The 21,555-nt window shown below is 41.2% G+C and overlaps 1 protein-coding gene across 3 annotated transcripts in view; it reads right to left on the bottom strand.

Annotated features, from left to right (window-relative positions):
- The window catches only part of FYB2 (FYN binding protein 2), a 68,685-nt gene that overhangs the window by 24,257 nt on the left and 22,873 nt on the right, over positions 1-21,555 (bottom strand). For all 3 annotated transcript variants that reach the window (XR_012160472.1, XR_012160473.1, XM_073357582.1), the window contains exons 5-16: positions 17,555-17,655; positions 16,629-16,660; positions 15,464-15,495; positions 13,769-13,859; positions 13,252-13,396; positions 9,667-9,793; positions 9,527-9,570; positions 8,072-8,141; positions 6,517-6,609; positions 3,959-3,987; positions 2,926-2,986; positions 2,206-2,295 (exon numbers count right to left, since the gene is read on the bottom strand). Coding sequence is in view for 1 of the 3 variants with exons in the window: in XM_073357582.1 (XP_073213683.1) it covers positions 2,206-2,295; positions 2,926-2,986; positions 3,959-3,987; positions 6,517-6,609; positions 8,072-8,141; positions 9,527-9,570; positions 9,667-9,793; positions 13,252-13,396; positions 13,769-13,859; positions 15,464-15,495; positions 16,629-16,660; positions 17,555-17,655 (915 nt within the window). In the remaining 2 variants the exon portion in view is untranslated. The remainder of the gene's footprint in view (positions 1-2,205; positions 2,296-2,925; positions 2,987-3,958; positions 3,988-6,516; positions 6,610-8,071; positions 8,142-9,526; positions 9,571-9,666; positions 9,794-13,251; positions 13,397-13,768; positions 13,860-15,463; positions 15,496-16,628; positions 16,661-17,554; positions 17,656-21,555) is intronic.

Raw genomic sequence — 21,555 nt, 5'->3', positions numbered from 1 at the left:
ATGAATCATTGCAAGAACAAAGCAAGCGGACTGTGTCAGGGTCTTCTCACAGTGCATATTAAAAACACAAACATATGCAGCTTGGATCAATCTAGGCTTAGTGACAGATTCACTTCACCTGTGTTTTGCATAAAGCTGTGCTTTTTTTTTTTAGGGATACAGTCACGATAGAGCATTTTAAATAGTTTAAGTTAGTAATTTTTATGGAGGTAGGGCAGGAGGAGAATGGGGCAGCTTTCTCCCTTCAGCAATTTCCATTCCCTACCCCGACCCTGCTATTTAAGATTTTATTGGACACTTAAGGCCCTGATCTGCGTAGAGTCCAAATGAAGTCAATGGGACAGAATGTGGGAATGGGAGTCTACATCATTACCCTTTTTAATCAATGGAGAAGCATAGTGCTCTGAAAGCCCCACTTTCCTAGTACACTATCAAATGATGTACAATTAGAAATCAGAAAGGCTACAAAATTAATAAGCCTTTCCAGTCTGAGACTTAAGTGGAGCTATAATAGTTTACACCAGCTCAGGATCTTCCCCTCCACTTGCATTTGAGAGATGTTAAAGATGGTTTGAAAAAGAAATCCAGAATAGTGATCAATTCTGGATCATTAATAAATAGGAAACTATGGAAAAAGGAGTATACCCTTTCCACCTCAATAGCCATTCTAGAACACATTTATTATTAAGTTTTAGTCAATGAAGTTTACCTTTGAAATTCAGTGGTAAATCTCCAGTTAATATTATATGCTTCTATTAACTCAGACGAGGGAATTTTGGGCTCAGTTTTTTTGCAAGGGCTCTCTATAGACTTCAGTGGCATAGGATTAAATGTCCTTTGAGCTTTTAAACACAGGGTGAAATCCCAGCCCCATTGCAACCACTGGCAAAACTCCAATTGTGGGTGAAATCTCGTACCACTGAAGTCAGTCTTGTTTGAGATTAATTTTCTCTAGGTACAAGAAGCGTTGATCCCCATTATTTGGAAAGGAGGGTCATACAGTGTGATGACGATATCAGAATATTCTAAAACTAAAATAAGACACACTTGTAAGTTACTTACCTTCAGCTACTTTCCACCATTCAGTTAAAAAAAATAGGAAATAAGATCCAATATTAGGCAGTTCTTAAAGACTAAGCATTTAAGATCATATTAACAAGATTCTTCATTGATACTTTCAGCCCCTAAAATCTCTATGTCCACGTAACAGAGGAAATCTCATGTTAGTTACATTGCATTTCTTCCTTCAGCCATTACACAAGTCTCAGTAGAAACAGAATAAGAGTGACTGCTAGTCAACATGCTAGGTGATACCTGTGAACGGTCAGCAATGCTTGTTTAAAAGTCCCAGAATATTAGTTGCTATCTAGAGCTGTGCACACGTTTGTATTTGAAGTGAAACTGGAAAGTTTGGGGCATTTCGCTTAAGTTTTCACAGCAGGAAAAGCCAACATTACTGAATGTAGTGTTATTGTGGCCATGTTGGTCCCAGGATATTAGAGAGACAAGGTGCATGAGGTAATTTCTTTTATTGGTCAACTTCTGTTGGTTAGAAAGAGAAGCTTTCAAGCTTACCCAAAGCTCTCACCTTATCTTACATGGTGGGTTAAAGCATCCGTACATCAATGAGCACTAGGGAACTTTTAATGCGTTTCAGCAGGATCTACACAGACAGTTACTGTGCAGCACCCTGGAGGACTAATCCCAGCTTGCCACATGGTACGTGCTTGTGTGGACACTGACTATGTTGTATGCACATCCTAGAGACATCTAAAAAGAGGTAGTTCTTCTGGCCAGTGTTTTCTCCCAGCACAGACCAATCACTGATACTTTGGTCTCAAATGCTTGTTTAAAGAGGTTGTATTTAGGCTGAGGAGCTGTTCCACTACACTGCACAGCATTAGGTAGATATAGTCCTACCTCAACTAGAGAGAAGAGAGGCTACAAAACTTCAGGATAAAACTTTGGGGAAAGAAGGCCCTTGAAGAATTCCCCACTCACACATACACACCAAGGTTATACGTTTCCTTCAAGTCTAGTTTCTGCAAACTTTGGTGGACCGTTTTCATGAAATTTTGCAAAGTGAAAGGATACTCTCTCAGTGTTATCAAAGTCTAATAAAATGCTCTCTCTCAAAGTTTAAATTAACCTTGTACTTAATCGGGAAGAATACATACAATTATAGAAAAAAAGATCTTTCGTTACCTTTCTATATCTTCACTGCTTCTTGTTTGATCTTTATCTTTTGGCATCAGAAATTTTAGCTTCCAATTTTTGTGTTTGTCGTCCTTCTCTCTAGGGGAAAAAAGGAGCAATTGAGGATATTTATAACAATCCTTTTCAAACAGAAGGGCGGCACAAGGATTTTTTATTTAAAGAGATATCGAATTTCACACACCACTGAAACGCAAACACTTAATGCAGGAACCTTGCTGCTTATACCAGTTTACATCAATACTGCTCAATAGTTGAAGAGCAAGAAATGAAGTACATGCTATCTAGTTAAGATTACAGGGAGACATTTTTGCAGAAGGCAAAATGCAGCTACACAAGAGTTGGACTGGGCACATTGGGGATTAAATCCCCATCTCTTATGGATAGTTTCATGAGCCACAAGGAGACAAGGCTTCACTTTACATTGTAGCCAAAAGACAGCACTATGCTAGGGTTCACTTACAACACTTTTAGGATGCCACCTGCCAATTCAGAAACATCCTTTCCTAGAGCACCTGAGCTTTTCCTAGAGAACTCCTATAAATACTGACCCTACCTTGCTTAGCTTATAAAAAGGTACAGTGAAAGTGTCTCTCTGAAGGCCAACATAGTATGCCACAGATTTGTGGAGGAATGTTGCCTGCAGCATAAGAACCTGTTTTGGAGAAATATTACAGTAGTCATCCTCTTTTGTAAAAGTGGGTTACTTACTTTGCATCTTTTTGATCCACATCAATGCCATCATATGCCATGTTTCCTTGGGACACCACCTCTGTTATCAAAACATTCAGCGTAACAGTGAGTCAGAAAACATTCATCTGAGTACGGTATTTGAAACCACTGACTGTAATAAAACTGGGACTGCACCTCGCCTGTCTGAAATGCTATCAATCCAAAGAAACTAAATGTTGTAGCAATGAAGGATTCTCAAGGCAAAAGGAAGGAGACTTCCCCATGAGTAGGCACCGGTGGCTAGGGAGAAAATTAAAAACACCCAAAGACATCTCTAAAAGAGTCATTTGCCTGAGCGCACTGCTCTGGTTGGAAATTTACAGTTCTTGGGATGTAACAGTTGGGATTTCATTCTGCTCTCAACTAGTTTAATGCCATTTAAAAAGAAAATCTATATTTTTTAATGCTAGAAAGGACTATTATGATCACCTATCCCAACTTCCTACATAACACAGGCCAGGAATTTGAACCCAGGTCTCAAGTCCCAGGTTTGTGCCCTAAGCACTGGACCAGACTTTCTAAGGAATTAGCCTCAATTTACTCATGGGACACAGTCAGGCCCTATAAATTATTCTGAGGAATATGGTACATTCGTTCTGATAGGAGGATGAAATTCTAGGGCTCAATTCAGACTCTGTTAAAGTGGAGGCAATCCAGTTGAGTCCACTGGAATCATTCCCATTTGTACCAGATCCAAATCTGGCCTTTTCCCCTTCACGACCCGAAATGGCTTTCACAAAAGATTCTCAAGAACGGTCAGAGGAATCCTGGAGTGCTTTATTGAGCAAGTCAGCTACTGAATCAGTTTACATCTGCGCAAGAATAACCTCGCCTCCATACCCCACCTCAAAACCACAAGTAAAGTGCACACCTATATTAAGTCTTTAAAATTAACACTGCTACATACCAATTTTAGAGCGTTACAGTACACAGTCTATTTTAAAAGAGGCAAGACACCCATACCACCCCTTCCAGGCACATTCCAATGTAATCACACACATACACAGCTTACCTAAGTTTGGTACTGAACTGGACAATATGCTGGAGGGGGCGGTAGGGAGAGAGAGAAAACACATGGAGGAAAAAAAATTAATTTACATACAAACATGTTAAAACAGCTATCTTAGCAGCATGGCAACTGTACCGGTGGCTCAAGGGAAGATTCTACATTGAGGCTCTGGAATGCTACAGGTCTAAGAATAAATTATGTTCTCACGCCCCCTCGTCCCAATGATCCATTAAATCTTTGAAGAGTCAGTCTGTCCTTTTATATTCTGTGTCTCCCTAACATACGTGTGAACATTTTTCAGACCTCCAAAGCTAAGAGGCAGACACACAGTCTAAAATGGTTATTATGGGGACGCCACAATTGAAAGTGCCTTTTCAAAGGCCAGAACATAGAAGAAAGGAAAGAGCTGACACTGGCCAAATATTTCTCCCATACTGGTCAATGAATGCAGCATGCCATGCACCTGTCTGTAAGCTAACATGGAGTTTTATGACGACCTCCTTATTAGGTCTTAATTACAAGATCCACAGCAGCGTTCAGAACTCTTTTCTGTGATACAAGAAGGTATAGTGTGAAAGTTTACGCAACATATGGTAGATCATTAGTATGATCATAATTTAGCAGGTATGGAGCAAGGAGATGCTAAAGAGTGAGGGAACAGAGGAAAGAGTGAGAACGGATTTAAAGAAATGAGGCAAGCATCAGAGCTTTTTACAGAAATAAAAAACCCAAGACCGCCAAAATGATGGATGAGTACCTAAAAGAAGAGAGGACACATACTGTACCTGTGGTTAAAGGCCCACTAAATACCCACACCTTCTCTTTTTAGAAAATGAAGCAGACAAATCAGTTCACGTCCATGTGTGTGTAGATAATATTTTGCACAAGTGCCGGAGTTCAGTCAACTTGCAGCCACTTATCCAACTCTTTCTAAAAGCGGTCTGCTTTCCCTAAATTCAAGTGCTGGATATTAAGAGAAGTTGTGTACATGACAGACAGCTTTCATACTGTAGCTCCCACTACACATTCCCAAAACACAGCTATATTCCTTTAAAGCCAGAAAAAAAATCCCACCAGACATTCTCAGGACCAAAAGAGTATGGCACCATAGTGCACCTGCTTCATCTGACAGTAGGCGTTTTGCAGAGAGGGGTCAAGAGACCTTATGTTCTGCAGCCAACCATCATGCATTCATGAAGTGAGAAACTGACACAAGCCAGCATCTTGAATATGAAGCCAACAGGACTCGAAAGAGTACTAGAAAAAGGTAGACAATATTCCTTCATGTGTCATTAACTTGTTATACCAGAGACTGAATGGTCTCCTCTTTCTGATCAGATACTATTGCCAGCGTGAATGTGAAAGGCAAATCTTCTCCTCTAAGGTACCACCTTTCCCAACCTACAGGTGACACAAGTACACACAGGTCTCTGCGTTGCTAATACCATATTGCTGTGTCTGTCTCCTACAGACATGCAACGTTTTTCAAGGTTTCATCAGCAGTGCAGAGAGAGGAAGTCAGAGCTTTACTTAGCTCTCCACAGAATGTGGTTCAGGTAAGTCATTTTAAAAATAAAGGAGTTGGTTGAGATCAGTGGGTTTTTATGCCAGACTAATCCATGAAGTAGATGGGAGGCTTTCCACGGACTTCAAAATTTCTACTCTGCCGTCCTCCGCCTCTGCCCCAATGATTAGGGTTTAATTCTGTCTCTCAAGGCAAAAAGTGGGGGAAAAGCCATTGATATTGCTGCTCCTAAGAATGATGGATCAGACTAACAGAACCTTGTTCTGACCTCCCACTGATGGAAATCCAGAGTAACTTCCCTGCAGTTATACCATTGTAAATTTGGATCAGAATCAGGCCCAGTGATTTTTGGGGAGGGGGGGGGGAGTCAGATTCCTACTTTCATTACTCAAGAAAGGAACCAAATATCTCATGAGTAAAACAGCTGCCTTAAGAACAATTTAAAAGTCATAGATTAACAGAATGGATGTACTAGTCACATACCCCTAATGGAAAGCATTATCTTTGGATTCTTTAAGGGTGCTAAATAATACACTTACAACACAAGATTTTTTCCCCCTCTTTATGAACTTGAATTTAAGAAGGTTTTTGCCCATCAACTGGAAAAGGAAAATATTAAATCAATTAATTTTTCCTCTTCACTGATTTACATACGTTCAACTTGTTTTGATTACTGGACCACCACCACAACCCAAGCCAATTAGCAGTTTGGAAGGACATAAGCGTCCTCATGCTTCAAGACATTATCCAACCTATGATTTAGGAAGAAACTTGCAGATTATTCCATAATTGATATATTCAGGGTATCTTGCACTTTTTTCTGAAGTGTTTGGTGCTGTCCATTGTGAGAGACAAGATACTGGACCAGATGCACCCTAGGCGTGATCCATTATGGAAATTCCTATGGAACAGCTGGTCATCATAAATGACTTTTTAGGCAGATTTGCCAAACAAGCTATGTCCAGAACTACAAAAAGAAAAAGTGATAGTTTCCAAACATGAACCCAGCAGGAGCTGTTTAGGCAACATTTCTTACCGGCGGTTTTCCTTCATCTTGGCATTCTTCAATTTAGTTATGTCTTTCTTGAAAAACTTCCCAAGTTGCTTTAGTTTTTCTTTTCTATCTGAACTAGGTACGAAGAAAATACATTGGGAAGGAAAAAAAAAAAAAAAAAAAAAGCGTGAGACTTAATGCTGAATGCCCACAAAAGTTGCCATATTGGCAGTGCTAGAGATTATCCTCTATTCAGAAAGCAGGGACTGCACCTTAAGAAGTACTTAGGCCCCAGTCCAGCAAAGCACTTAAGCATGTGCTTAACTCACTGGGGACTACTCACATGCTTAGAGTTAAGCTTAAGTGCTTTGCTGGACTGGGGCCTTCAATCTAAATTCCCTCTTGCATTGGTTTTAGTTCACACATGGGATTTTTCAAAGCCAGTTAGTTACTAATGAAAAAAAAGTCAGTTTCCTCCCCTACCACATTCAGAAATTGAGTGTTTTCGTGGAACTCCAAATCTCGGATAAAAGGAACAGTGCTTTGCTGGGTCCAGTTCCTGGTAGACATTACAGATGGAAGGACAGTCTTGTGGTTAAGGCCAAGCCTGGGAGTCAAACCACCTCTTTCTTTCCAGGCTCCACCACACATCTCTGTCGTGTATGGCCTTGGGCAAGACAAATTCTCTTTATGTCTACAAAAGGGGGAACTGTACTTGCTTATGGCACAGGGGTGTTGCAAAACTTATTTCCCATAGTGGATGTATACTGAGGTGTTTAAGAAGAACCAAGATAGAAGGTACTCGATAAGTAAGTACTAAATACAGCGAGCACAATTCCTTGAGCACTGGCTGCACGCTGTACTGGCAGGAAGACTATCTAAAAGGATGGCCTTGTGGTTACGGCACTGAACTAAGACTCAGGATATTAAGTTTCAATGCCCAGCTCTGCTGTAAACTTCTTTGTCCAAGTCACAATCTATTTCTCCATTTCCCCATCTGCAACGGGAGGATAAGGAAACTTCATTTCTCCTACTATTTAGTATCTATTTAGACAAGGGACTGGCTGTGCATGTATGGCATTTAGCACAATGGACCATGGTCTTGTTTAAATTAAAGGTGCACCTAGAGGCACCAAAGAGCATTGCTATTCCCTCTCTCCCAATCCTCTAGGTTTCAAACTTCCCATATTTTCTCCACACGAAAGATATAAGTTAGGTTTAAACCCAGGTGCAATTACTCCTCACGTCCATAAAGGAGCACTATGCACAAGATAAATAACTCCACATTCTGCTGTATAAAAACCAGACATCAGGTGCACCTTTTAAGCAGTTTTGTGGAGCAATGCCTCACCATTTGCTATAGTCAAGGGCTGAGTCAGCTACACTGTGGAAAGGTGTATGAAGTCTCATTCCACACACAGAGTGATCTTACTGAGCGAATGATTGGAAATGCAGTTAGTAAATGTCAGCTAATGTCAAACAACAAAAATCAATATCCCTTCTACAGTTGTAAAACATGTACTTATATCCAATAGCCAACAGGCACAGTACATAGAAGTGCATTCAGCTGCTTGAAGGCATACAAATGGCAACTCACTCCAGTTTGATTGGATTATAATCCCCATTATGAATATCTTCATATATTTCGTCATACTTGTCTTCTGAAACTTAAAAACAAGACAGATGTATTCACAAATCATTCAATGGTAACAATCTTCAAGGTCTGCTAAACAGAACAAACGGCTCTGGAACAGGAGAACCACTTAGCACTAACTAGGCTATGGCTACACTATGAGCTAGCGGTGGGGATCCCCAGCTCACGTGTAAATAGTCACACTAGCGCACATCTCAGCTAGCATACTAAACACAGAAGTGTGGCTGCCGCAGCACCAGGTAGCTACCAGACTACCAGAACCCTGCTGTCTATGCAAGCTGGGAATCAGACCCCCTAGCTTGTAGCATAAAGTGCAACAAACATTCACAAGAGACTCTTTATTCCCAGATGGAAGCTTGCCACATTGCTGAACGCTCCGCATTGGAGTGGTGCTGATCAATAAAAGAATCTAAGAACACTCATTGTATTTATACATGAGCTAACAGTGGAAAGTTCAACACAGTGCACACGCCGTTCTTTGTAAACTTGTTTTCTTTTTAAAGTGTTAGTGCTCTAGTGGTTAGAAAATGTATTACAATCAGGTGGCTAAAACTGTGCAGTCTAAGGCTTAAACAAATCTTGCATATGAGCTGCAGGGGTAGATTTATTAAGATATCAAAATTCATCCAATGAATGACATTATTAGGATAATATTTGACTAACATGAGATTGCCGTCACATCACACTAGGAATCCCACTAAGAAAAAAAATCTATCACACCACCAGAAAAGTGGTAGGTTTAACGATGGTATTTGTGATTTTGTCTCCCAGTAATATGGATGTGACAACTTTAACTACAATTGCTTAAAATGGATACAGACAGGCGCTTACGGGTGAAATTCATTATAGCAGATCCATATGGCCAAGTGAAGCTTCAACAATATATTGGTGGAAAATCCTGTCCCTGGTTCCATGGGCATGGAGGTTTCCACATGGAGAGGAAACCAGTGCAATTCCGGGCTGGGGGAGGAAGAGGAGGAGGAGGAAGAAAAGAAAGGAATATGGGCAGGTTTTGGAGAGGCCACTCTCAAAGCACTGCAGAGCTATTTAAGGGTTAGATCCAGGATCACCACCGCTATAGAATGCTAAAGTCACAGAGTCTACTCCTGCAGTTAGGCTGCAGTAGCAGCTGCAATGCACAGCTTAGGGGTAAAGGAAGAATTCTTTCCTCATTGTCTTGGCAGAGATCCCAGTGCCCTGCTCACTTTCCTGGGCTGACTGGAAACGTAGCAGAGGACTGGACTGTAGTGTGAGATTCAAGTGCAGCATAGGGCCATATGCAACTCTTTTCTGGGGTGAGCTCCACTCCAGGCACAAGAGGCACCCTTTTAAATGGAGGTATGCCTCAACGTAATGAATGATCCCCAAGTTCAAACTTCCCAACTTTGCCATACTTACAGCTATCTGAAGTGAACGAGCTAAAGGTGTCAGAGGCTTGATTCCTGGAAAATGAAGTATCAAGACAGTTTGATATATCAGTTTACTAGATTGCAGGTTTTAGAAGACATCTCAAAACCCAGTCGTTAGCATGTACTCACACAGCATGCTTTATATCTTCTACATCATCATACACATCCTCTGATGTCTGCATTGGCTTCAGAATCCTTTGGCTTAAAGCCACCATGTCTTCATCTGCTTTCAGGGCACCCACGCACACATAGCGAGCTGAAAATGAAACAGCATCTTGCCTTAGAAGCTCTTCTGATCGCCTACTATCAGGTCAAGGATGATCATCTTTGATGACTCATGTTGGTGTCACAATAAATATGTCAAAAAGAAAAGGAGGACTTGTGGCACCTTAGAGACTAACCAATTTATTAGAGCATAAGCTTTCGTGAGCTACAGCTCACTTCAAGCTATGCTCTAATAAATTGGTTAGTCTCTAAGGTGCCACAAGTCCTCCTTTTCTTTTTGCGAATACAGACTAACACGGCTGTTACTCTGAAACCAATAAATATGTCAGTTGCAGAGGAAGCCAAACTTCCTTAGATCTAGGAGTTAAGAGGGTCTTTGATTGCTCTAAGCTGCTTTGCAAGAAAAGCAAAAAAAAAAAAAAAGAGTCTTAAAGACTTATTTTAGAGATTTACCAGTTTGCTCAGTACCTGAAGCCCTCAACTGTGAAATTTTTCAACTGCAAGAACCAAAATAGGATTTAAAAAAATAAAATAAGATGAGCATTTACTGAAATAAATGAAGAGATTGAATTGTTAGGATCTTTGGAGTGGTTGATATGGTTTAGAGAGTAAGGATTGATAGATTACTTAAGCCTGGGGAATATACCTGCAAATCATGGTAGAAGAAAAAAAAATAAAAAAAAAGTCTCATTTGTGATTTTAGCTGATGTCTATTACACTGAGAACTAGGACAATTAAGTGCGTGAACTGTTTCAGTTAAGTAAAAATATAGACACCAGCTCAACAGACACTCCTCCAACAATGTTAGGTCTAAAGTTGTGCATTTGACCAGTCCAAAAATTATTGGTAAATTTACAAGTATATGTAAGGCTGTACAAAAGTATGGATTTTTTCTGGTTCAAAAGTTGCAGCCACCGTTTGTTGAAGCCGAGGTTTTGGTGTGCTCAGTGCACAACCCATTTGAAAAACAAAAACAGGTTGCCTTTATATACTTGCTTTTAAAATAGATTCACCACCCCTGGGTGCTCACCCACCCATACACTTCAGCACCTTCTTCCAAGGCACGCAGCCTGCCTTCTAAGCAGGGCAACAGCTCAGATATGTCCCAATAGCTCTTGAAGGCAAGCGAGACCAAGAGGTAGCCATACAAATTGGAGTACCGTTGCTACCTCACAAATAGGGGGAAACACCCCCACCCCGACGACCCAAATTTGAGTGCTGTTGCTACCTCATTCACCGATTTGTAACCCCCAACCCCGATCACCCAAATTTGGCTCAGCTGCCTCTGTCATGATGGAGAGAAGCTAGGCCAAATTTGAGGGAATGGTATTACAATCTGGCACACAAGCTTGCAGTGCCAACACCCCTCAAATTTGTGGCAACTGTTAAAAAAAAACAACAAAAAAAAAAAACACAACCCAACAACCACCCTGCGATGTGTGTTCAGAGTTATGGCCCATGATTTTCTTACAGCCTTAAATACTGGTCAAACATTTTAAAGCACTAATTTATTAGAACAACAACAACAAAAAAACCACTAAGACTTTATGTTCTCCAATAGGCTTAGCCTTCGAGAGATACTTATGCCTAATTTCAAAACAAAAGTTAATACAACTCCAGTTCAGTAACTCAGAAAAATATGAAACAATTAAATGGAGTTATGGGGTTTTTTGGTTTGGTTTTGTTGTAAGAAGACGGGCACCATGATGCAAGTCAAAAGATAGGCTGCCACTGCCATCAGGACGTCCTTGCTAGAATGTATTAATATTTGACAGTGATCAAATAATGTAAGTGATCAGTTGACCAGCTTGCCAAGCCTAGTTAGGTCTTGAAGGAGTTTGAAGGAAAAAAAACAGGTTGGATTAAGAAACTTAAGAGACAGAGCCAAAAGCAACTAGTATTTTTAAATGGATGCCTCCATGCTCAGCTGCCACACCAGAAATATGCAACACTGACATTTCTGCCCATATTATGAATTTCATCATAATGCTTCAGAGCAAAATTAACTTCTCACTTTTGGTCTCTCTGATTTTTCAAAAGCACCTAGCATTGGCCGCACTCTGCTCCTATTTACATCAATGGGAGCAGAGATAGGTCAACCTTGAACAATACTAAAAACTCCACCCAAAATTACCTCCAGCCATTCAAGAGATCCGTCATAATCTACAGCTCAATCCTGAACAGTCTCTGTCAATAGCAGCAAAGTTAAGCAGCATGGTTTAAAAATAACATCGCTGTCAGGAATGAATTGAAATAAATTACTTACAGGGAAAGCCAATTTACACTTGGAAGCTACAGAATAAGTTGAAAAAGAAGAAGTATGTTCCCCATTCACTACAAACTAAAGTGGAGTGCGTCTGGCAACTGTATAGCTTAAGATGATAACAGAAGCCCAAACAACGTACTAGCACTTTGGGTCTGCACCATAATGAAGAAAATAAGGGCTCATTCTTTAAATTTTGTAGTCTCATTAGAACTAATCATGCCAGCAAGGGGTGGGGGGTGGAAATTGGCAAACGAAAAACAAACAAAAAAAATTATTTGTATATGTGGTCAATTGAAGCTATTTGGCCTAAGTTTGTGATGAATTTGCCAAATAAATAGTTTCAACCAAAAAAAGCTTACCCTAGATTCACAAGGGGACTTTGGTGCCATTCACAAAACCCAGAGGAGGTGGTAGTAATGAAGCCATCCCCCTTACGCCCAGTAACCTTGCGGTTTGGGCGCTCACCCGGGATGTGGGAGACCCACATTTGAATCCATGCTCTGGAGTAGGATCTTGAACTCAGCTCTTCTCCCTTCCAGCTGAGTGCCCTAACCAACAGCCTATAGCATCATTCTTACTCTCTTCCCCAATGACTATTCAAGGACTCTGGACAAAGTAGAACGGCTTCAACACGACAGACAGAGTCCCACCTCAGAACATCCTTGTGTGATGCTTAGGCCACTTACCTGGTACGTTGGAGACCTGACTTCAAGTGCCAGCTCCAGAGTGGGGATTCAGACCCAGGTTTCCATATCCCAGGTTAGTGCCCTGGTCACTCCATAGAAAGGGGACACCACCAGTTCCAGTTTTGACAGTCTAGCCCTTCATTTCCTTCGCTTTTAACTTAATGCCCAACATAAAAATGCATGGTTTGATATGAAATTTTTCTCTGCTTACTTTTAATTCACTGAAAATTTTTGGTTTTCGTTCAACTCAAACCAAAACTTCCAGAGAGCTGAAAAATCAGTTATTTGCACAACTCTGTTCAACACTCCCAAGTCAGGACAATCTAATTTGAACAGATAGTCTTAAACTACAGAAGTATTAGTGTCCATGCAGCATTCTGTGCTACTGTAACTTAACTGGTTTAAAATTACACGGTAAGTTAGACCAGTGTGACTTTCTCATGCAGACAAGGCCTGAAATATTTTAGGTAATAAAAAAAAAAGTGAACAGAAGTTTGAAGAAAGAGTACAATAAAACAAAGGCAATGTGATACTCACAATGTTCTACTCCATCTTTTGCCAGCCATTTCCCAGTTTGGATGATGTCAGTTGTATCTCCCTGCTTAGCCTGTAGCTTGTTCTTCCTACCTTCATTGCCTTGATGTATTTGTGATTTATGTAGCATGTCCTCACCACCACTAATCTAATGAGAGAAATGTAGATGTGGTTAGTGCAGTGCTTGAATCAGATTCATAATTTACAAGCAACATGAAAAAACATAGCTCAACTAGTAACCCACTATATAGAACAGAGGTATAATAGATTATATGCAACTCAGAAACAGAAATAGTATCGGTCATATTACTAAACATTTATCATCACTGAAGGGAGAAAACAAAGGATTTAAAATTCCATCATCTATCCTCATTTGGGAGACTAAAGACTGCTTCCAATCCCTGGGCCAAGAGTTAGTTTCACTGTGCTTTAAAAACAAAACTGCATCATACCCTAGTCCCTCATTGTCCACCCCAACACTGCACCTAAATATATAAGGGGCACCTCAATGACATATTACCTTGGATGCTTTATTCATTTGCTGTTGCCTCTCTCTACCAAGATCCCATTTCAATTTTTCCTTTTTTTCATCCTCTGTGACTCTTTCAGTGCTGAAATATTAGAAGATACTTACACAAGCCCAGGCTACGATAGATGTGTTACTACATAGCATCTCCCCCCTACTCTACTTGTTAGGAGAGAGATGAGGCTGTATTGTGTAGACAGTATTATATTCCATAATGCCAGCGCTAAAATCTGAGTCAGCTCCAACATGCAGACAGAGCAGATGGTAACCCAGAGCAATAATTTTCAAAGCACTATTCACAATTTGAATGACAGCAAGCCAGGAGGAATGGACTCTTTGATAATGGAAAGCCCATAGACTAGATCCATTGCGGACGATCTCGCCTGGGTGGTTTCATGTGGCTGACCCTGGTCCAGCTTTACAGAAAAAAGTCTTGCCAACTAAAAAAAAAAGTACGGGTTGATGAGAGAAAGATGAGGCAGTCCATAGCCAATGACCTTCTGGGTTATCAAGACCACAACTCCTATCACCTGTCCCATATTTATCTAGTCAGCTTGACTGGTTCACTTTATGTTTAATTCCCAGCACTATATCAGACATATATGAGGATGGGTGAACCAATTCTGACATGTGTTTCTGTTTCAGTGTCCCTCACACACTCCGATTTGGCACAGCTTAGCTCTCCCTCATACAGTCTCCGTCTCCCTCTTTGGTTCCTGACTCCATCAGAACTCTCCAGGACTACACCATCCCTTCCACATTCTCCTCTACAGTTGCCCTCCCATCCTACTACATAATCCCAAAGCCCACTTTCATGTATGTTTACTTGTGAAATCATTTTGGTGTCCCTCTGAACACCCAAGCCACTTTGGTGATGCAATGTCTCTCCTCATTCTATTCCCAAATTGCTTTTTTCCCCTCAGGCACACATTTAACAAAAATAATCCAATTTATCACATGCTACGGCAATCTCCATTAAAGCAAGCAGGTTACCAAGCTACAATAAATTACATTTACTACAGCATTTGAAGTATTTATTTTTACTCTTACAATAATCCAGGGTGAACTTCAAAGTTGCCTTTTTCCTTCATCACATCTAGTTGAAGAGCTGGACAAATAATTCTTAAGTAGAGCCGGTTGGAATATTTTCAATTAAATGAAATTGAAATGTTTTGTGGAGACATCAGTTTGGATGAAAAATTCATTTCAAGTTGTTTTGGATCTGGGTTCAGGGCTCTCTGGTGACTTCTAGAGAGTGATGGGAGACTTCCTAAAGTGCCTGACTGAGAGCAGAGTTTTGTCATCCCAGATCACACACTTGAACCTGGGTCTCCTAGGCTAGAGTGTCAGTCTCTTTCCCGTTCCCACATTAAAAAGTTCACATTTCCCGGGGGAGAGGAAAAGGACATTTTGACAATTCAGCTTTTTGCAAAATCGTTTGAGAGGTTTTGCTTTTGTTCCACTGCAAAACAAAAATGAAGTTTGAAACCTTGAACGCTGCCAGAAAATGCAATTGTATTCACAAGTGTGTTTGTGGAATTTCACTGTATTTCTCAAATAAAATATTCTGTGAATACCTTACAGGTTATTTACCCAGCTCTATTACAGAGTTAAAAAGGTAATTTGCCTTTCCTAAACCTGTTTAGAGGAGCAGAAATAAAAAGTGATTCAAATAAATGAAGAAGTTACCTGGATGAGGCAAACAGAAAAGTTTTCTGCTTCTATTGAAAAAGAAAGTAAAACACCTTCACTTATTATGCCTTGTTCGGCAAGAAGTCAAGCTTTACACAATGCCACTCAATATTTGATATTTTAAAGTGTTTCTCTGTACAAGCAACATTAACCCACGTAGTAGCCCGCATTTAAGCATGAGTTTTATGATTAGCATAAAAGCAGGATCTTTCCCTTCTTTTCTAGCATAAAAGCAGTTTCTGAAAAAGATGTGCATATTGACCTGAGTAACAAAAGAAAGAAAGAAAAAAGAGTCAATGAAATTACTCATGGGAGTAAAATCAAGCATGTGCTGAGGTGCTTGCAAGATTGGGCCTAATCTTTTAAATATTAGTTTTGTTTCGCAAAATATTTCTAAATACAATTTGCTTTTTTGACCATTAGAAATAAAGAAAGCCAAAACTCCTCTCTACTGCATTATAGATAAGCCACTTGAGAGTTTAAAAAAAAAAAAGTGCTTATTTGCTTTATTGAGTGAGGTCCAGTTTCAAATTTTAGCTCTGAACTGAAAAGTGATCAATGTGTCCAGGAAATATCCTCATGTTTCAAGTCTTTTGCCCTCTTGGAATCGGATTTAAGAATTTCAGAGGCGATGGCCCCATCTGATTTCCCTTCATGTGTGACAGAACCAGAAGTCACACCCTTAAGGGATATTTTCTGACACCAGTTCAATTATTTTCTTCCATACCCATCAGACGCTGGCTAAATATGTCGCTGTGGCGAGGAAGCATGAACACAGTTTTTGCCATCAAGCCTTTGAGTAGAGAATTACCAGCACATTCCTATCTTTGACAGAGGTTTACACAGGCATCTCCCTTATGGAATTTTAAAGCTCTCAGAGACTTACTCAAGACCTGTTTGATATAAAACACGCTGTTAAATTCAGATTGTATCACTATTTCTTTAAACATCAGAAGCGTGAGGCTAGGGTTTTCAAAGAGAGCTAAGGAAATTGGTTCCATAGATCCCACAGGATGGGTACATAAGTCTCCAGAGCCCCACAGAACAGCCCATTATGTGAAGGATACAATAGTCACAAGTTTCCAAGGCATCAAAACATAGCACCAGCATGTCTTATAGATTTATCTATAATGTCAGGTGAGGGTTGCAGAAGATGACCTACCTTTTCGTGTTCTCGGATTCCCGTGCTCGATACTAGAATAAAGATTTATAAACCATTACTGCATTTTAGCATGTTCTGGAGATACAATCTTCCACAGTTTCACAGGCTGTAGTTCAGTGGCATTAAAAAGGGAACTGTGGCTATAAAGAAGACTAGCCCACATATTCAGCCAAGGGTACTCTAGGCTACATGGGGGAAAACACCCACTTTTGCAGGGCCCAATGGTCAGTTCCCTGAATGAGGACTGGTTCACACGCTGTCAGCTTAATCTTTTCACGCCCCTTGGATCAAGTACAAGAATTGGCCTGTCCCAAACACAACCCTGAGCAAATAAGTTGTATTCGGTCAAGGAGAAACAGGGAGGAAGAGCCACCAGGAAGGGGAACAAGGAAAAAAAAAAAAAAAGCAGCACAAGAATAAACTTGACAGAACAAACAAGGCAAAGGCTGGGGGGGGGGGGAGAAGAGGGTAATGAAGGTGGCATAAGTCATAAGGGGATGGAAGAGTTCCATGCATTGGAAGTAGCACCTCCCCCCCCCCAAAAAAAAACACAAACAAAACAAAAAGGAGGCTAAAGTCTGCCAAGTTAACGTCTCCTCCTTTGTCCCCTCCTCGACAGTCAAGTGACTTTTTCCATTGCCGTTCTACTTCAGCCCCCTCCCCCCCATCGTGATCCTATAACTCCATCACACACATTTTCAGTCTCACACACACGTCTGTTTCCTTCTAGTGGCAAAGAGGAGAGGTGAGGTTAGGCTGTAAAGCAGGAATATTCCCCTTTAGTCACAAACGGGGCATTTTTGTGAAAAAGGGTAACTCAGACATGCAACAGAGCTTCTAACAGATTAGGAGGAACAATGCCATTTCTTTAAAAAGTAGTTACACCCCACATACTATACCTATATTAATTGGCTTAACAGACTCACAGTCAGCAATATCCTGAATGGCAAACGAGGTTAGAGAGTTCCCAGATTGTTTCACATATGACATGGTTTCTTCATAATTATGTACTTCTTCAGATTCAGCACTAGGGAATGATGAGAGGAAGGGGTGGGGTGGGAGAGTTTTTTTGAAAAACCCTACACAATAAAGAAATGGATCTTGAAGAACTTTGGCATACAATCTATGAGAAATGAATTATTACTGGAATTTCTATCTTAATTAAGAGGCCTGCACTAAGATGCACACCGTCTCATGCTACATCTACTCTAGAAATCATCCATAGGAGAACTTCAGTTGAAATTCACCTTGCCCACATAAAGCCCAAGTTACTGGGCTTTGTGTAGACACAAACCTCCACATATACCCCCATCCCACAACCTGAGTCCAGAACAAAAGGCAGCAGCCATACCTCCCTTAGTGATCAACATTCACTGCACTTGAAGTGAGCTCATGGCCACTTTGCATCACCAAAACCTCTAGACCGAAGCACTAGTGTGCTCTGGAAATTATTCATGACAATCCCCAGTGTATCATTGGGATGAGCCTACAACACGCTACTAGGTTGCTTGTGTGCAGAGTCCACTCTCTGTCATGCTGACCAACAGTATCCCATTGTTTCCTGATACTCCCTCATGGGTCTTTTGTCTTTTACTTAGATTGTAATCTGTTTGTGGCAGGGACTGTCCTTTTGTTTTGCATTTGTACAGCACCGAGCACAACAGGATTTTGGTCTAGGGCTCCTCGGGACTAGGAGAATACAAATACATAATAACGACCACAAGAACAGCAGAGACTTTTGCACTTCAGCATGCAGATTGCTTCTTTGAAGCATGATTAGTTTGTTCGGGTTGCTACGTACTGATAATTCTCGGCAGGGTGCAGGGGTGGGGGTGGGGCCGGGGCCCACTCTGGTGCAGAAGTTTCAGCTCCACCACTGAAATTGAATAGAAGCATTGAACCATAGACATTTTTCCTTTGGATGCAGGGAGTGGAGAAACCCACACAGCTTGAAGTCCAGTTCTAGCAAACTCTCAACCAGTATAAGTGGGAGAGGCTTTGTTGAGAGCACACAGAAAACAGAGGAAGTTTCCTTTTCCGATTTCTGCAAATCAATGCAATTTTCTAGCAAGGTTTTGCACTTGGCATTTTAAAAAGGCCAGAACTGGATAGCTATAGGAGCGTGCACATTGAATGTGAAATAGTGAGGTAAGAACATTAGAAAACTTTTTTCTTTTATTAAAAGCCAACTGACAAGATCCCTTAACACAAGTTTATCAGAAAACCGTTTCTGGAACCCCTAAGATGTCACTATACTGTTATTAAACTTAGTAGGAACAGAGTAAAGATTACGTTTTCCTACTAAGCAGTTAAGCGGGAGGGGAAGGAAATCAGAGGGTAAGAAAAGAAACAAACATTAAAATACTGAAGTCAGTGCTTGAGGTAAAATTAAAAAATAAGTCTGTGCCACAGTTGAACAAAATTTCCCCATCACACCCTGTTCATTTTATTAGCGGATCTACCAGAAATCAAGCCAAACTTGGCAGTATTTAGCTTTCATATGCAGATTGCTCAGTCACTTCATGCATTCATTTCTAATGACCCTATCACTGTGCTACACTCTAGGGATTAAATTACAGCATGGGGAGGGGAGAAGCTCCCTGTGAATGGGTGTGGAGAGCTACTGAGATGGGGTGGGAAGGAAGCAAGTGCACTTTGCATACCCCCCTCCCCCAACACCCTGCCCCCACCCTGGTGCCAGAGCTCTATCCCATCACCCACATCGGTGGCTGGTGCCCTGTGCGCTCCCTCTAGCCTCTGCCCAGGTGCTATTGTCCTGTGCTGTCTCCCACGCTTCCCTGGCAGCTGGTTGGCATGCACCTGCTCCTCTCCCAGGCTGGGCGTCTCCACGGGAGCCTGTGGTGGCTGGAACGCAGGACTGTGAGTCATACTTGCTCCCTAATGGCCAGCCTGATCCCACATACTGCAACTGAGGTTGCCAGTTTTGGTTGGACGTATTCCTGGAGGTTTCACCACAGGACAATCTTTCATTTCTGGAGACTCCAGGACAAATCTTGGAGGGTTGGCAGCCCTAACTGCAGCAGCTGCTCTATCCCTTCCTCCAGGCCCCACTCTTGTCTCTGCCCCCCTTCTGTATGCACACAGGGTGGAGCATAGTCATGTCCTGCTCTTATCTCCAGGAAATATTGTGGAGGCAGAAACAGATTCCTACCCATCTCCCCCAAACATGTCCATTTCAAGAGCTCTAGCCACCCTGTGCTTCCCCCCAGCATCATGCAGGATTTCAGCTGCTGCCCCAATGAATGTCTGCCACAGTGAAATTCACCGTGGTGGACAGGGCTGTGCTAGACCCACTGTGATAAACAGAGCTGTTACTGTATTTACACATGATTATGTAAGTTGATCAGTTAGTGAACTGGTGACTACAGAACGTTCAATCTACAGGGCTGGTGGAAAATGCAAGCAAGCAGCAAAACAATTGCTTGAGAAGAGCCCAGGATCCTGATAAACACTTCAGGACCATTCAGAGATGATGCTCGAGCTATTAGCTGTGAGGATTCTACTCCTGGGGCTCAGCCAAGTTTGAAAACTTGTTTTGCCATACAGGGACCCTGAGAAGACACAGGATCTCTGGCTGGATAAAAATTGATTCCCCCGGCCCCCCACATGCAAAGGTAGTAGCTGTTGGGGGATGTTGTTGGTGAGGTGTTCAGGCTGACAGAAGTATCTAATCCTGCCTGGGCCACCATTACTGATAATTGGGCTTTCGAGGAGCTAAACATGTATAGACTGCTTGTTGTTTTAAAGTTCTCCTCTGTTTTATTCTATTGTTAAGATTAAATAGCCTGTTAAAACCAAAGTATCTGAAGACAGACTCCTGAAGGGAGGAACCACAGGCACTTAATCCAGAGAGGGACGTGCTGGATAAACACAATGCATATACAGGATACTGTAGCCCAGCGTCCAGTCTCAAAATAGTAGAATCACATGATTCCCTTTCCAAAGAGAGGGGGAGTGCATTCAGAGAAGGGACAGATGCAAGCAGCCCTGTAACCACTGCACCTTCACAAATCCACATCCCTAAATGATCATGGTAGGGCCAGGGAACTCATGTGACTTGGTCTACTGATGAGCATAGTTTTGGTTGTGCAAAGCGTCCATGATCTCATTTCAATTTATCATGGGGGCAGGGTGAATTGCAACTCAAGTTGGATAATTTCACTGTTAAATATTAAACAGCCTACTATCTGTATCATATTAGGAGTTCAAAGTAACTAATCTTTGCTGCAATATATTACTTGAACAGTTTAATTTCTAAACAAGAATTATATTGCTAATATACAGTGGAACACGTGGAAAAATAAGTCTCTTCCTGCTTGGCATATACAAGGAAACTTGGTTAATTTATAAACTAATTGCCTCAGTAACATTTAGAATGTGTGTGGTATTTATTGTAATGGATTGAAAACTACAATTACACGCATTAACTTCCCCACTGTGTTATTTAAAATACATGAATTTTCAATTCAGCCATTGTATTCCCTTTGTTTAGTCAAACATGAATAGTCATGAGTAAAAGGTGCTTGCTCATATCAATGTTTGCACCCACAGCGAAATAGATATTTATCCATATATGGTATTTGGTTTTTCACACCAGAGTTGTTCACTCCTTGCCACTACAGTTCCAGTTTTCCAGAAATGCAGCCAAATTACCACGACTTTCTTGTTTATGATGTGATTGATCAACTAAAAGCAAACCGTCAAATAAATGCTGAACCACCAATAGATGTAAGTGTATTTGCATAAGGCTTTTGCAGAGTTGCAAACAGCCAAATCAAAATGTGCACTTTCCACTGGGGTCTGGTTGCGGGGGGGGGGGGGGGCGAGGAGGGGAGAGTATGATTCTATAATTAGATGCTAATCCTAATAAATTTGCACTCCGTGTGCACATGTAAGGTTCAACAGG

Source organism: Lepidochelys kempii, chromosome 8 (genome assembly GCF_965140265.1).
Source record: "Lepidochelys kempii isolate rLepKem1 chromosome 8, rLepKem1.hap2, whole genome shotgun sequence".
NCBI classification, from domain to species: Eukaryota; Metazoa; Chordata; order Testudines; family Cheloniidae; genus Lepidochelys; species Lepidochelys kempii.
The sequence above is the reverse complement of the archived record's forward strand: the minus strand, read 5'-3'. Positions and strand labels throughout refer to the sequence as shown.